At 42.2% G+C, this 15,214-nt stretch overlaps 2 protein-coding genes across 3 annotated transcripts; both read left to right on the top strand.

Annotated features, from left to right (window-relative positions):
• The first annotated feature begins 1,301 nt into the window (after positions 1–1,301).
• Positions 1,302–5,831, top strand: LOC115560166 (molybdenum cofactor sulfurase-like). Of its 2 annotated transcripts, XM_030379496.1 has the most exons (5): positions 3,453–3,917; positions 4,149–4,245; positions 4,360–4,501; positions 4,654–4,758; positions 4,961–5,831. In XM_030379496.1, the coding sequence occupies exons 1-5, from the start codon at positions 3,644–3,646 to the stop codon at positions 5,069–5,071; spliced, it is 729 nt and encodes a 242-aa protein (XP_030235356.1). In that variant the 5' UTR covers positions 3,453–3,643; the 3' UTR covers positions 5,072–5,831. The 2 variants fall into 2 exon arrangements, 1 of the variants encoding a protein (XP_030235356.1); XR_003979687.1 differs by lacking the exon at positions 4,961–5,831 and having other exon boundaries at positions 1,302–3,917; positions 4,152–4,245; positions 4,654–4,757.
• LOC115560142 (lysophosphatidylserine lipase ABHD12) lies at positions 5,251–12,075 on the top strand. The gene is made up of 13 exons (XM_030379465.1): positions 5,251–6,199; positions 6,407–6,525; positions 6,628–6,733; positions 6,832–6,951; positions 7,053–7,083; positions 7,173–7,218; positions 7,810–7,939; positions 10,655–10,692; positions 10,774–10,853; positions 10,957–11,027; positions 11,405–11,483; positions 11,573–11,694; positions 11,788–12,075. Exons 1-13 carry the CDS (start codon positions 6,099–6,101, stop codon positions 11,819–11,821), a joined length of 1,077 nt encoding a protein of 358 aa, XP_030235325.1. The 5' UTR covers positions 5,251–6,098; the 3' UTR covers positions 11,822–12,075.
• The last annotated feature ends 3,139 nt before the right edge of the window (positions 12,076–15,214 follow it).

Genomic DNA, 15,214 nt, shown 5'->3' with positions numbered 1-15,214 from the left:
TTGGCTTCACCAATAATCGATATAAATGCTTTAAATCGTATGAATCGATTATGATTAATGGTTTAAGACTTAGTTTACATGTTTATTTTGTGAAGTGCAGCTCGGTAATCCGTAACTCTGTCATCAGTTAGTCCGCTTGCAAGGAAATCCCACAAGAGTTTTTTTTCTCCCTCACCCTCTACTGGTGCATTTCAAACATGGCAGAGAGCGGCAGCGAGATTGTTAATGCACCAGCAAACTTGAAATCCAAAGTGTGGAAGCATTTTGGCTTCGCAAAGAATAATGGTAAAATTGACATGGGGTGTCACATTATTGCATGTTTATTTCACGGATATAGAATTTTGGTTAAAAGTTACTGAATCGAATCGTGGTTTACAGAATCGAATCGAATCGTTCCAAAAAAAAATAATTGTCCTTGAAACGCCAACTACTGAATCGTTAATCGAATCGAATCGCCAACTACTGAATCGTTAATCGAATCGAATCGTCTGAAGCCAAAGATTCACACCCCTACCAAATACAGATTATGCAAATCAAAGGAAGGAAAGAAGCACGTTTGCCACCAGCATCACTGCAGTGAATGATGGAGATAGAAGCTATGATGACAATGAGATCAAATCCTCTTCTACTCCAAGTAACATCAAATGCTGTTTATTTTGCAAACAGACAAGTCACTCGATGGAGAAATGCTCACTCTTTAGGATGAAGATGCATCAGGACAAGATATTTTTCATAATAGAAAAAGGAATTTGTTTTGGTTGCCTAAAGCCTGGCCACATAAGTAAAGCCTGCAGGAGTTGCTTGGATTGCAATGTGTGTCAGAAGAAGCATCCCTCAGTACTTCACATTGAGATAAAGGATAAAAGTACATCCTTTAAAGAAATACAAGCATCTGTGAGTTCTCCACTAAGCTTTTAACCTGGACAGCCTCAGACATGTGGGCATAAAGGGGCCAGTGATGAGAACAATGCTGTCATTTCCATTGGTGCAGTCAAAGTTATTGCCCACATGAGTAACACAATTTTGCACACGTATGCATTTCTGGACCCGGGGAGTTACGGTACCTTCTGTACAGTCAGTTTGGCAGAGAAATTGGGCTTGAAAGGCAAGCCAGCCAACATCGTACTAAGGACAATGGGTCAGCAAAAGATTGTGGGCACCACCATATTCACTGGTTTGGAAGGGTCTGGTATGGATTCCAATGATTTTAATGAGTGGCCTAATACCTTAACTCAAAATACTATGCCGGTGTCAAGGTTGAACATTCCCCGTCAAGGAGATGTTGAAAAGTGATCTTATCTGAGGAATGTAAAGCTTCACGATATTATTGCAGATGTGGATTTGCTCATCGGCACTGATGCAGCAAAAGTGATGGAACCCAGGGAGCTGATCAACAGCCAAGGCGAAGGACCATACGCAGTCCGAACAAGAGTCAGCCGGGTCATTAATGGACCAGTTCGTGGTGGAGATATCAACCAAGGGAAGACTGGCTGCTCTGTTGTTACAACAAAGAAACGTGTCTCTGAGGCACGCCTCGAAAAAATGCTCATTAAACAATACAACCAAGACTTTAATGAGAACGTATCAGAGGAGCAGTTGGAGTTGTCAAGAGGAGACATTACATTTATGGGGATTATAAAAAGTTCAACAGAAATGAAAAATGGTCATTACTGCATAGACTTACCCTTCAGAGAAGAAGACCCTGTGCTACCAAATAATCGCTCTGTGGCGGAACTGCGGCTACAGGGTTTGAAGAGGAATTTTGAAAAAAATCAACAGTTTAAGCAGGAGTACACCGCATTTCTGAATGATATGTTGGACCAAGGCTATGCAGAAGTAGTATCCACGGATCATTTGGAAGAGGATGATGGAAAAGTGTGGTTCATCCCTCATCACGGAGTACATCACCCCACCAAAGGAAAGATAAGGATCATGTTTGACTGTGGAGCCACATAGAAAGGAACATCCCTGAATTGCTAGCTTCTGCAGGGTCCGGATCTCCCCAACTCTCTTGTAGGGGTCCTCATTTGTTTCAGGAAAGAACTTGTGGCAGTCATGGCTGATATCCGTGCAATGTTTTATCAGGTACAGGGGCCTGATAAACATGTGAACTTCCTCTGCTTCCTTTGGTGGCATCACTGATCTAGAGCCAGTGGAACATCGGATGAGAGTACACCTGTTTAGAGCAGTATCGCCCCAAGTTGTGCCAACTATGCCTTGAGGAGAGCTGCTGAGGACAATGCATCTGATTTTCCTCCTGAAGTGATAAGCACAGTCAACTACAGCTTCTACGTAGATGACTGCCTGAAGTCCACAGCCACGGAGAAAGATGCAATACATATTGTGAAAGACTTGACAGCACTCTGTAACAAAGGTGGATTCAGCCTCCAAAAATGGGAGACAAAGAGCCGTTCTGTGTTGACGTCAATCCCAGGTGACATCAGATCAACAGATGTAAGAGCACTGGGATTGCAATGGTGTGTGGAATCTAACCAGTTCAGCTTCAGGACTGCATTACGGGAACGTCCACAGACCAGGAGAGGCATTTTGTCTGTGGTCAGCTCCCTATATGATCCATTAGGATTCTTACAACTGTTCTGAAGTACATCTGTAATGAAACTAGGCGCTTTCATACCTTTGTTATCAGAGAAGCCACCAACGGGGACCAGTGGAAGTATGTAAACACCAAGGTCAACCCTGCAGATAAAGCATCTCGTTGAATGAGAGCTGAGGAATTCCTTACAAGATCACGATGGATTAAAGGCCCAGAGTTCCTCTACTTGCCAGAAATGGAGTGGCCTGTAGCGGACATGGATCCAGCTGTGATTCCTGCTGATGACCCCAAGGTCAAAAGAGAAAAAAAAGTGAATACCATTGTCAAATATGCCGATAATGCCACACACCACTTCATCAACTACTTCTCATCATGGAGGAAGCTTAAAGTGGCTGTTGCCTGGTTCCTTCAGCTTAAAAGAGTTCTATCGCTTCTGAGCCAAAAGAGGAAAGAACTCAAAGCCGCTGAGAGCGATGAGGACGCCAGAGTTAAATGTTCTGTGGAACAGAAACTTCAGAGTTCTAAAGCCACTCTTGTAGGAAAAAACTTGACTCCACAAGATTATGATGAAGCAGAAAAGGCAATCATTTGTTTTGTTCAGAAACAAAGGTTTGCAAGTGAAATCGCCTCATTGAAAGGCGACTCAAACGTATTGTGTGTAGACGCCACAGAGGAAAACTTGGCAGACTTACCTGAAGAGAGGGTTATGCCAGACAAGACCGCTTTCACAAACGTGGGAGTTGATTTTTTGGCCCAATCGCAGTCAAAAGAGGAAGAAGCCTTTTAAAAAGTTATTGAGTGCTCTTCACCTGCTTGACCAGTCATCCGGTGCACCTTGAAGTGGCAGACTCCATTGACACACACTCTTGCATTAATAACATACAGTGATTAATTTGCAGAAGAGGCCCTGTGTCGAGTTTGAGATCCGACAACGGCACAAATTTCGTGGGTGCGAACAAAATATTAAAACAAAGCCTTGTAGAGCTGAACAATGTGAAAATCCAAGATGGAATTAAGTGGAGCTTTAACACACCAGCTGCTTCACATCAAGGTGGTGTTTGGGAACATCTGATTCGCTCAGTACGAAGCATGCTCACCTCAGTTCTTGGACAGCAGGTATTGAACGATGGGGGCCTGCAGATGCTGTTTTGTGAGGTAGAGGCAATACTAAATGACAGACCCATCGCAAAGGTTTCGGATGACCCCAATGACCTTGAAGCCTTAACATCAAACCATATTCTTCTGCCGATCTTTCCACCAGGACTCTTTAAGCAGAGTGACCGCTACATCCGAAGATGTCGACTTTGTCTGATACGACAAAGTCCCGATTCTATCCGAGGAGGGCAGAAAAGATTGAACACAGGTAAAACTGCAAAAAGCTTGTCAAAAGCTTGGCGTCAGATCCACTACATTTTATGTTTTTATTTAGTTTTTCATACAAATGGTTTTGTATTGATAAAGAGGACTGATGTAAAATCAGTTGTGGTGCATTTTATTCCATTTCTTTAAAATCGCTGTGATGTACTAAAGTGAAACATGGGAATAACTGGACTGCATCAAATAATTGTGGTAATGCACGCTGTTGCCCTTTCAGCAGCCTCCACTGCTGTGCTTTCCCTTGTGAATGAAGCTCAATATCTCCTGATCAACCAGGCCAGCGTGGACCTCATCCAGGAACAGATTCGAAGCAGGTTAACTTGGTTTTAACACAAAATAAGTCAATGTTTTTCAATGCTCTGAGATTAACAACAAATGGAAATGGATATGCCGTCTTCCACGTTCTGTGTCCGCTGTTTGCCGAACAGACAGGAATCCTCGGAAGACGGCCAGCCTCTCGAGAGACAGGATCTCATCAGCCGCTTTCGAGCCAATTTGGTTGCCGCTGGAGTGGAGCCATTCGAAGAGGGTTCTTGGTCACAGCTGATCATCGGAAACGCTCAATTTCTTGTGAGCTGACGCATCTGATGCATTTAATGAATGAATGACGGAATGAATCGATTGGTTGTGGGGCTGCATGGATACATGACAAAAAACACAAAAGATGAATCCAATACAACAAGGGCTTCCATAGTGCGCTTATGTGCTTCTTAAACACTAAGGTTGGAGGTCGATGTGGAAGGTGCCAGATGATCTGCGTGGATCAGGACACTGGGGCTAAGAGCAAGGCTCCTCTTCTGGCTCTCTCAGCCTGCCGCTCGGGGAAGGTTGGTCCAAACCGTCCCTACTTGATTATACAGCCACGTGCACAATGTGGATGTGCACGGCGTGCATCTACAGACAATGTATTTTGCATACTGTGTGTGTGTGTGTGTGTGTGTGTGTGTGTGTGTGTGTGTGTGTGTGTGTGTGTGTGTGTGTGTGTGTGTGTGTGTGTGTGTACTTCTGTGATTTCTTTATTTTCTCTATCTGACCTTTGGAGTGTACCTTAGCCGTCAGGTTCAGGGAGACTCCCCCTCAGCCCGGACTCTCTCTGTCGGCTATGCCGAATATTTATTTGCATATGTATTTTCAATGTAACCACTTCAAACTTTCTCCTGCTGGCAGAGTCCTAGAAAATAAGGGTTTCTTTGCATGTACATTTTGCTAATTCTAGCCACTTGTTTTTGTCAAGTCACAGAAACTAAATCATTGATCATGCACACACAAGTCCCTCTCACTTTGTAGGTGGTTATGCAAACACTCCGCACAAGTGATTGGATTCATAATTTTTATCATCACTAGTAAATCATTACAGCTAGTTCAAAACTATTGACAGGGTCAAAAGGTGGACTTGCTAGTTGACTTCTAAATGAAGACATATGAGGACATGTAGGCTATTTTTACATCGTCAAATCACGTACTAAGTTAAATTATATTCAGAAATAAACTTCTAAAAAAGGTTTTGCCGATCAACAATTATCGAACAAACATACAAGTATTTGTATTGAGCTGTTGCAGAATGTTCCACATATATCTTTATTTCTGCAACAGAAATGTCCGTTTTCATGGGAATTCCATTTTTGTTTACGCTTTGTGTGTCTCTGAGAAGGAAGAAATAGCTCGTTTCTCTCCATTGAGACCCATTATTAGATTACGAGCTCAGAGGTCTCATGGGGGTCTACCGGAAAGGGCGGACTTACAAGCTAGCCGTTATTGGCGAGGGAGAGGGCGGGACTTTCTGATGCATGGGTTTAGCGGCGAGTAAGAGGGACAAATCTAAGGGCCATCCCTTTCCGTCTGAAATCCATGGTTATGACTGAAATAGAAAAAAAATAAAGATGTGTACATGTTTCGGGCATACATTTTGTCACAGTCATGCTTTTCAGGGAGTCGGCTGCTCATAGGAAGTAAAGACTGAAAATTACCGGGATAGCGATGCAATGCATGGTCCTCTCTCCAACTACTTGGCGCCTCCCCCAACATATGACGGAGGTGGATTTTCGCTATATTGTATTCCCCCCGCTGGTAAAAGACACTAGTCCAGATACGCGTTGGAGTTCAGGCCGCAGTCATTTCATATTCCCTGCACATACTAACTCTACTTACTTAGTAATTACTAAGTACAATGAGGAAAAGAGTTACTGAACATTCTGATGGCGAGAATGTGTCCTCATCCTCTCGCATGCAGACGAAAACAACCGTTTGCCAGGAAAAGAAGGGGCTGGCGTAAGTTTTACTCTGACAAAGTTGTGATCATTCAAATCATAACCATTATAACTGCAGCTTATTCAATAAAACAAACAAAGTATGGCCTTACAAATGGCTGATGAGCTCTAAGACCTTAATGTCGATGCCCACTGGTTTTCCCCCTGGTAATAAACAACCATGTTCCCTCAGACGCTCTTTCACATACCCTTCGGTCTCTCCCTGCAGATCAAAATACTGGTTTTGGGTAAAAAGTGGCGCATTTGCACTTTGTGCTATTTTTATTATGATGCCTATCTTGGAGGAGCTTCCTGAAATAATAAGGCAGCGTGTATATTATCATCGAAGTAAGTTAACTCCTGGAAATCAGTGTTCAAATCCACCCATGCAAAAGTACCCTGTAAACGTATCTCCATTAATCCTTTGTTGACTTATTTATATATTTGCAGTCAGAGCACCATTTGTGTTTGATCTCAGTCATCCGGCTGAACTGGCACTAAATCACACCATCAACATGTACCTTGAACCTGAAGAAGGAATCTCCCTTGGCATATGGTGTGTTTGCAAGCCCAAGGCTACATTTCAAGGAAGGGTTTGAAGTGCTGACTAATGCGAGCTCTATTGTTGTATTATTACTACGGTTGTTCCTCAAGGCACACTGTCCCGGATGGTAAGTGGAAAGAAGCTCAAGGGAAGGACTCTGCATGGTACCACAGATCTCTGAAAGATGGAAGTCCAGTTATCATTTATCTACATGGTAGAACACAGACAAGGTACCAGGTTTATTTATATTGTAACAGCAATAGAATTAGTAAGTACTCCAAACTAGTTGTTAGCAGTCGGTTCTCACTGAAATGTGTTTGCGTTCAAACAGGGCAGCCAAGCATCGCATTGGAGTGGTCAACGTGAGTAACCGCCTTGAAATCATAAAATAGGATTTTATAGCTATGGAAAATGTGAAAGGAATTCATCAAACATTAATTTGTCTCAACAGGTATTGAGTTCCATTGGTTGCCATGTGTTGTCAATGGATTACAGAGGTTGGTCCTTGTCTCATAGGCCTGTAAACTCAATGATATGTTAATTATATTTTTCAATGCAGACATTAAATCGTATGTGTCTAGAATTAAAGCCAACTATCCATTTGCTCAGTTCTCTGAATCAATTGGTGTTTTCCGTTGATTCAGGTCTCGGAATTAATTTGGTCGGGGGAGAAAAAGTACGTAGACTGGGAACAATACGAATCTGGGAGCTCATGCTTTATTTGCTCTAGCAAATGCATCCAGCCCCCCTCCTGTTCAGACAGATATCCAGCAGACCTGGACTTGGTCGGACCAATCACAACAGTTGATCTAATATGGGGCCGCTTTATTGGCTGTACAAGCACCCTATGGGATGTACTGTTGGGTCTTTTTTAGAAACAACCAAGATGGCTGCTACTGATGGCTCACACGTTTCTTAGATTTGATTGGTTGTAGGTCTGTCCAATTGCGTCAGGCCTTTTTGTCCATGCCCGACGATAACAGTGGCATAGTACAGGCGCAAGATGTACAGGTTTGATATGTTAAGTTAAGCCATAGCTAAGTCAATTCCCTGATGAGTGTAAGCACCATCTTTTGGTATTCTGTCAGGGTACGGTGACTCGACTGGAAAGCCCACGGAGGAAGTCCTTACCAAGGACGCTGTCTGGCTGCAACGTTGGGCCAAAGAGCACAGCGGAGGCAGCCGAGTGCTCATCTGGGGACACTCTCTTGGAAGCGGGTGAGAAAGAACTAGAACCTGGCTACCAGAATTATTGTCACGGATTATTGTAACTGTTTTCTACGATTTGTGAAGTTGTTGGTTGGTGTTTGGAGTTGAAGATGTGTCATTTTCTGAATCAGTTTGAAAATCAAACATAAGTGCCCTCATTCCGACGCAAACAAACACAATCACGCACACTAAGCCACATGCGCTCAGAGCGGTGTGGAAAATGGTTGTCAGAGACTGACAAAAACATAGGATTTAACTCCTGTTTTCTGCATATTACAGTCTTCTTTTAGTAGTAATAATAATAATAATAATACATTTAATTTAGAGGCGCCTTTCAAGACACCCAAGGTCACCTTACAGAGCATATAGTCATCATACATTTTTTAAAAAGCAAGACATTGTGGAAAAAATAAATAAATAAATAAATAAATAAACATAAGCAATAAGAAATAAATAAAAAAAAAAACAATCAAAACAGTGATCAGTTAGACGTTGTGTGCGAGTTTGAACAAGTGAGTTTTGAGTTGTGACTTGAAGGTTGAAATGGTGTCTGACTGTTTTATGTGTGGGGGGAGGGAGTTCCAGAGCCTGGGTGCTGAACAGCTGAATGACCGGGCACCCATTGAAGTGAGTCGTGATGTGGGGATACATAGTAGTCCAGCAGAGGTTGAGCGGAGGGAGCGGGAGGGAGTGTATTCTTGGAGGAGGTCGCAGAGAAAACTGGGGGCTAGGTTGCGGAGAGCTTTGTAGGTGAGGAGTAGGGTTTTGTATTGGATGCGGTAGTGTACTGGGAGCCAGTGAAGTTGAATGAGGACAGGGGTGATGTGGTCAGATGATTTGGTGCGGGTGATGATCCGGGCGGCTGAGTTCTGAATGATCTGCAGTCTGTTGATAAGTTTGGTGGGGAGTCCGGTGAGGAGGGCGTTGCAGTAGTCTATGCGTGATGTGACAAATGAGTGAACTAGGATTTCAGCGCTGGATTGGGTCAGTGATGGGTGGAGTCTGGCGATGTTGCGGAGGTGGAAGAATGCAGTCCGGGTGATGTTGTGAATATGGGGTGCGAATGAGAGGGTGTTGTCCAAAGTAGTAGTAGTCACTAGTAGTCACTAGTAGTGACAAAGTAGAATAATTAACTATGTTGACATCAAGATGATCTATAAACTAACTAATTGATGGACTATAGTTTTAAAGACTAAATAACGTTTAAAAAATCACTGACACTCATCACTTAACGCTATACGCGATGGTGTCGTCGACAATGCCATCATTTTGAAGTACCGAATGGCACCTAAAGGACTTTTTATGGTCCCACGTTCCCGCAACGCAATGACCACACAGACGCTTCGACGCAGTCGTGAAGGTTAATGGTTCTGCGTCGGGTTTTAGTGAGCGGACCAATCACAGCCCTTGCTTCTGCGTCGCCTCGACGTAAGGTTACAATTTCTGGGAGGCGTTCAGTGTTGCCACAGTTACCTTGAAAAAGTAATCTGATTACTAGTTACTCCTTAAAATAGTAACTTAGTTACTTTACTGATTACTTGATTTTGAAAGTAACTAAGTTAGATTACAAGTTACTTTATTAGTTACATTTAGCTGCGACAACACCCCCTGCCACCTCCAAATAAAAAATGACAACCGGTTTTGTCAACAATTGTTCTTCCCCCCCCCCCCCCCCCCCCAAAAAAAAAACTCTGCGCAGGGGGCTGGTAGGGGGAATTCGGGGGGGGGCCCATCAGTACCTCTTGTATACAGGTCCCAGAATTTGGTGCTACGGCCCTGGGTGCACACACTGACACACGGCTTTCAACCACTTCCGGCATTATTAAGTAACGCGTTACTGGCATCACCTGAGGCGTATGTCCGGCCCTTGCGTTGGAGGGTCCGCAAGGACGTTGCGTTGCGCGAATGTGGAACCATAAAGAGCCCTTTACACATTCAGGTCAGCATGGGCGACCTTAGATTCTCCTGCAACGTTGGAAAGGGAGGGGTGAGTGGGGGTATTCAGTTGGTTGCAATCTGCAACCTAACTGCTGGGTGCCACTCAATTCTACACACTGCACCTTAAACAGGGATTAGAGTCAAGATGGTTTGGAAACAGAAAGACCCCTTACTCAAATGAGCAATGTAAAGACCCCTTACTCAAATGAGCAATGGAAAGACCCCTTACTCAAATGAGCAATGTAAAGACCCCTTACTCAAATGAGCAATGTAAAGACCCCTTACTCAAATGAGCAATGGAAAGCTGCTGTTTTTTTGTATATAGAGTTTTCTCCCCGATATACAGCTCCACCTACTGTTCAGGTCTGTGAACTAGCCAGCCACATCTGGATTTCTGAGAATATTAATATTTGCCGTTTAGAGGGAAATTTGTGGCAAAAATATTTTGAGGGAATCGCAGATTTGAAACTTGCAGGAGCAGGTGTGTTAAGTTGTAATCCATAAAATAAGGTTATTTTTTATATGAATACATATTTTCTGCGACTAGATATACCAACCTACAGTTCACATATCTGAAGAAATAAAAATTCTGACTATACTTACAAAACCTGGCTAGGGAAGCAGGAAATGCAATCAAAGTTGAACTGACATAACCCCTTTTAATGACAGGAATAATTTGAATGATTCCAAGGTCAATTTTTCCAAGACATATCATAACAATATTAATGATACGATTCATTGTCGGGTATTAATTGAAAAGTGATTCCATTTCCTCTCCCCTTGCAGAGTGGCTACAAACACAGCTGTCAGATTAATGGAGCAAGGTATGATTTGATTTGCACTAAACAACTTAGTTCATCTTTGGAAGATCACACTGACACATTCTTCATCTATGTCTTTTAAAGGTGTGCTAGTTGACGGTGTGATCCTTGAAGGTGCATTTAAAAATGCACGGGGGGCAGAGCCTCAAAGTTACTTCTACAGGGTAATATTTTTAAACTCTCCTTGCTCTGCCTATTTCTGTAATGGATTTTCATGTCAGACCAATTTCACTGCATATCTCACCACATCTTTTCTAAAATTCCCAGTATTCATGGACGATAAAAAGGCTCATATTGAGAGACGAATTGGGCGATATGATCTTCCCTAATGACGAGAAGTATGTTTTGATTGCTTTGATTGGTGACCCATCCAAAAAATATGTATCATCACTTAAGAGTCGCAATGTGTAGCATTGAGACCTTCCTACTGGTTCGGCGGGAGATTTAAAAAATTCAGTACAATGTAGCTGGCAGTGCAGCTGCCTGGGCGAACAGCTCAGCTTAGCTGGCTGAGTTGGCGTGGGTGAGGGGCTATGGGGTTGTATGGGCTGGACAGCATTTTGTATTTGTAGAATATGTCACTTTCAGCATTGACTACAGATATGTCCAGGTCATTTAAAGCATTGAGCTAGTTGAAATGCTTCTCATTGTGACTTCAAGCTGATTGTTCATGACTACCAGTAACAACAAATGGCTTGCTCTCATAATGTTGCAGTGTAAAGAAAATGAGGAACCCGCTTCTGTTCCTTCATTCAGAGGATGATCATTTAACTACGCTTCGTAACGCTGAACAGGTAAGAAGAGCCAGTATATAACAACTGTTATAATAGCGGTAATATTATTGTTGGCATTGTTGTGTGTGAGTGCTGGGTTTCTGTTCCAGATGTATCAGGCAGCGCTAAGTGTCCAGGATGACAAACGAGTCAGGATGGTAACGTTTGAAGGCTCTCTGGGGTATCTGCATAATGGATTATATAAAGACCCTCGCCTGCCCGCCATCATCAAGTGAGAAACATTTCACTATACACATGTTATAGATGAGAGGTTTGGTTGGCAAATCGAAATGATTCCGTAACATGTGGACTGTGTTCCCAACAGGAACTTTGTGGTTACAACAGAAGAAATGTCGTGAAGATCTTCAGAATGGCCTTGCCATGCAGGGAACGATGACGTAAATTTACACATCACTTAAGGATATACATTTTATTACGTTAATATAATTTCAATGACTTTGTTCGATTTCTGTTAAACATAATTCCAATGACTTTGTTTCTTTTCTCTTAAACAGTATTGGTGCTGATGAATTATTCACAATACTTACAAATAAATATGTGTATGTATTGGTAAATTTATGTTGATAATAATAATAATTTGGTTAAAAAATAACCCAGGTCTCTGAGCTTGACAATGAGTTGGTTTCTCACAAACAGTGTTTGTGTGAAACCGTGAAACAGTGTGTGCACACGCTGTTTCATGGATTAGTATAATGGTGGGTTTGAGGTGTGTGTCGTTATAAGCCATCAGCTTGTAGAAGGCATGCGACACCGTAGTATATCCGTTATTCCAAACCTTTGGCTCCAATACAAATTGCTCCAGAACACTCTCCTAAAGATCGCCTGCAGAGTTTGAATCCTCGTCTGAGTCTCGAAGGAAGGGACTCAACGGGGGAACTCCGAGGCCACTCCTATTTCCATTTCTAGCACCTCTACGAAAGCCCTGTGGGGTGAACCTCGGGAACCAGGGGTGTCAGTGCTTCGTTGGCCCATAAGGGCTTATGTTTGGCCTCCTCCGCTCTGACCGAGAGGAGGCCACGGGGAAGACCAGGACTATTTTTATCAGGTGCGACCGATTTGTGTACTTCTCCTGCTTTGATTAACAAAAACTTTTAAAAGAGGGAGGAAACGATACCCTGGTGGTAACGCGACATTTCTTGCACAATGTACAAAACCAGCTTTTTTAGTTTCATGAACCGGGATTCTATTAAACTGGAAGCACCCGGGGTGCGTTCTCCATCTGCTAGACACGTCTCCTATTGGCTCGTCTGGTGTGTGACCCCCTCTGAAGCTCTGCCGCTGATTCGGATCAGGGGTGGATTTGAAAGAAACATAATTCCTACACACAGCGATCTCGACTCAAACGCAAGGATTTGAGACGAGGCGGTTCGTGACAGACATCCCTCTTGCTCCTTTCAGCAATGGAAGCTGGCGGGTTTGAATATAATGTGCTTCCATAGTTCACAAATCTAAAGAACAGCTATAGTTCAAACAATTCTGACTACACTTACAATTCTTGAGAGTAGAATTAGGCCCAATCCCATTTCCACCCCTTACCCCTTCAAAACAAGGGGGAGGGGGGAGGGTAAGGGGTAGAAATGGGATTGGGCCTTAAACTCCATTCCTGCTAGTCTAGCAGGAAATTCAGTCAAACGTGTGTGCTTGAGACACCATCCCATGGTGATCAGAAAGTGGGCTCTGCCATTTGTTTATCATTTGAATGATTCTGCGGTGAATTGGCCTTCGGGATCAACAGACGAGTCGACAAATCCCACCAAAACGAGTTGAAATGAGATGGATTATTCTGGGCGTCTGGGTCCTCATCGGTACTCCACACACCTTCAACATGCACCTCACCACTGAGGAATAAATCTCCCTTAGCTCATCGTGTGTTCCCAAGTCCATGGCCGAATGGAACATGCTCCCACCATTTCAAGTAAGGATTGAAAAGATAAGTTCTATTTGCAGGCTCTGTGGTATTATTATTACTACCATTGCTCCTTAGGGCACACTGTCCAAAGGAATAAATGGGGAAGGGCTCAAGAGAAGGATTCTGCATGGTGCCATAGATCCCTGAACGATGGAAATCCAGTTTTCATTCATATCTTGGTAGAACACAGACGTTACTATTAAATGTGTTAAATCAAAATCTGTATAGGAATATTTATGTTATACATACGGATGTATATCTGACTGATATATAAAACATGGCAGCCCAGAATCGCCTGGGACTTGTGAACGTGTGTCGCCATCATCGCAAAATAGTGTTTTTATAAAAATATAAAAGATCAAAAATACCAAAATAATTAGCATGGCTTATCTGTCAACTGAGTTGAATCATTGACAGTGTCTTGTCAATGGATTACAGAGGTTGGTTTACACTCCCATTACTATGGGATCGTATTCAATCATCTAATATAAGATGGGGGAAAAATAACAATAGGTTGTATATTGAAGATTGTGCTGTTTTGTTAAGTTAAGATTTAGGTTCTTAATTAGGCCTAGAGAGAATATTAGTCCTCCAACCATGGCCCAATATACTTGGGATTTGTTTTTCTCTGGATCAGTTTGTTCTATTCTGAAAAGAGCAAAACAAGTTTGAATACAAATCGGACAATCTAGCAGGTTCATTGTTGTTGTTTCACGGGTTATGTTTTGTTGGAACTAATAAGGGAGAGCCAACGGCGGGAGGCTTGACCACGGACGCTGCCTGGCGTTACCGTCGGCTCAAAGCAGGCTCAGGCTGTTGTCATCTGGGACACAATCTCAGAACTGGGTAAGAAATAACTAGAAGCTGGTACTCAAGCAGGGAATGCAATCAACGTTGTACCGTACGATGAGGCACAATCTTTTAGAAAAAAGAAAGAGGGCATTGCCATATCTTTTGCCATTTTTTTAATGTTTCCAAATTAAATTGTTCCAAGACGTCTCATTACAATAATTATTCCGCGGTTATCTCCCGGGGAATAATTTATTACATTTCCTCTCCCCTTGAAGAGTGGCTGAAAAACCCAGCTGTCAGATTAATGGAGCAAGGTAGCCTGTGATTTGATTTGCACTACACAACTTAATTACATCGATCTGTGGACGATAACAATGACCCTATTTGTGTACACTAACTGAAGCCATGCTTGCTTTGTAAAGATCTCAAGAAAGGCCTCGGATTCCGGGAACAATGGAGGTCAACATTAAATCTAATGTTAATAATGATATAGTGATAATGAATATGTTTCCACCACGGTCAAATAATCCAAAAATAAAGCAGTGTTTGTTTCCCTCTACTGGAGATTTGGGTGTAATGAACATAGACATACCTGGTTATAATGTCAGACAAGAATACAGAAAACATATTAAGTAATTATGCCCGATGACTTATGATAAATCTAATCTTTAAAATTATTATTTATCAGTTGTGAGAGTATAATTTATTTATTTTTTACCAAAAAAGTATAAACTATTTCATTTTTAACATTTCATGATGTTACATTTTGAACTGTTTAACCGTATTTAAATTAACTCAATGTACTTTTACAAGCACTATTCTACTTTATGAGGATCATACAATAGTTGTTAAATTGTTGTTGTATTAAGAAAAAGGCTAAATCCTTGCTCCTATTGCCATGAAACTAAAGCACTTATTCTACATTTCAGATAGATTTATCTGGTAGACTTTGAAAACAATAGGCCTATATGATATCGATTACGTATTATATATACATAATTTAACTATATATATATATATATATATATAT

The sequence above is a fragment of the Gadus morhua genome, chromosome 15, assembly GCF_902167405.1.
Source record: "Gadus morhua chromosome 15, gadMor3.0, whole genome shotgun sequence".
Classification (NCBI taxonomy): domain Eukaryota; kingdom Metazoa; phylum Chordata; class Actinopteri; order Gadiformes; family Gadidae; genus Gadus; species Gadus morhua.
This window is presented reverse-complemented; position numbering and strand designations above follow the sequence as displayed.

Coding starts and splice junctions, on each gene's coding strand:
- LOC115560166 (XM_030379496.1), top strand. CDS start 3,644: ATGCTCACCTCAGTTCTTGGACAGCAGGTATTGAACGATGGGGGCCTG. Junction 3,918..4,148: donor GCAGAAAAGATTGAACACAG/GTAAAACTGCAA, acceptor TTGCCCTTTCAG/CAGCCTCCACTGCTGTGCTT. Junction 4,759..4,960: donor CAGCCTGCCGCTCGGGGAAG/GTTGGTCCAAAC, acceptor TATTTTCTCTAT/CTGACCTTTGGAGTGTACCT.
- LOC115560142 (XM_030379465.1), top strand. CDS start 6,099: ATGAGGAAAAGAGTTACTGAACATTCTGATGGCGAGAATGTGTCCTCA. Junction 11,484..11,572: donor CGCTTCGTAACGCTGAACAG/GTAAGAAGAGCC, acceptor TTTCTGTTCCAG/ATGTATCAGGCAGCGCTAAG. Junction 11,695..11,787: donor CGCCTGCCCGCCATCATCAA/GTGAGAAACATT, acceptor TGTTCCCAACAG/GAACTTTGTGGTTACAACAG.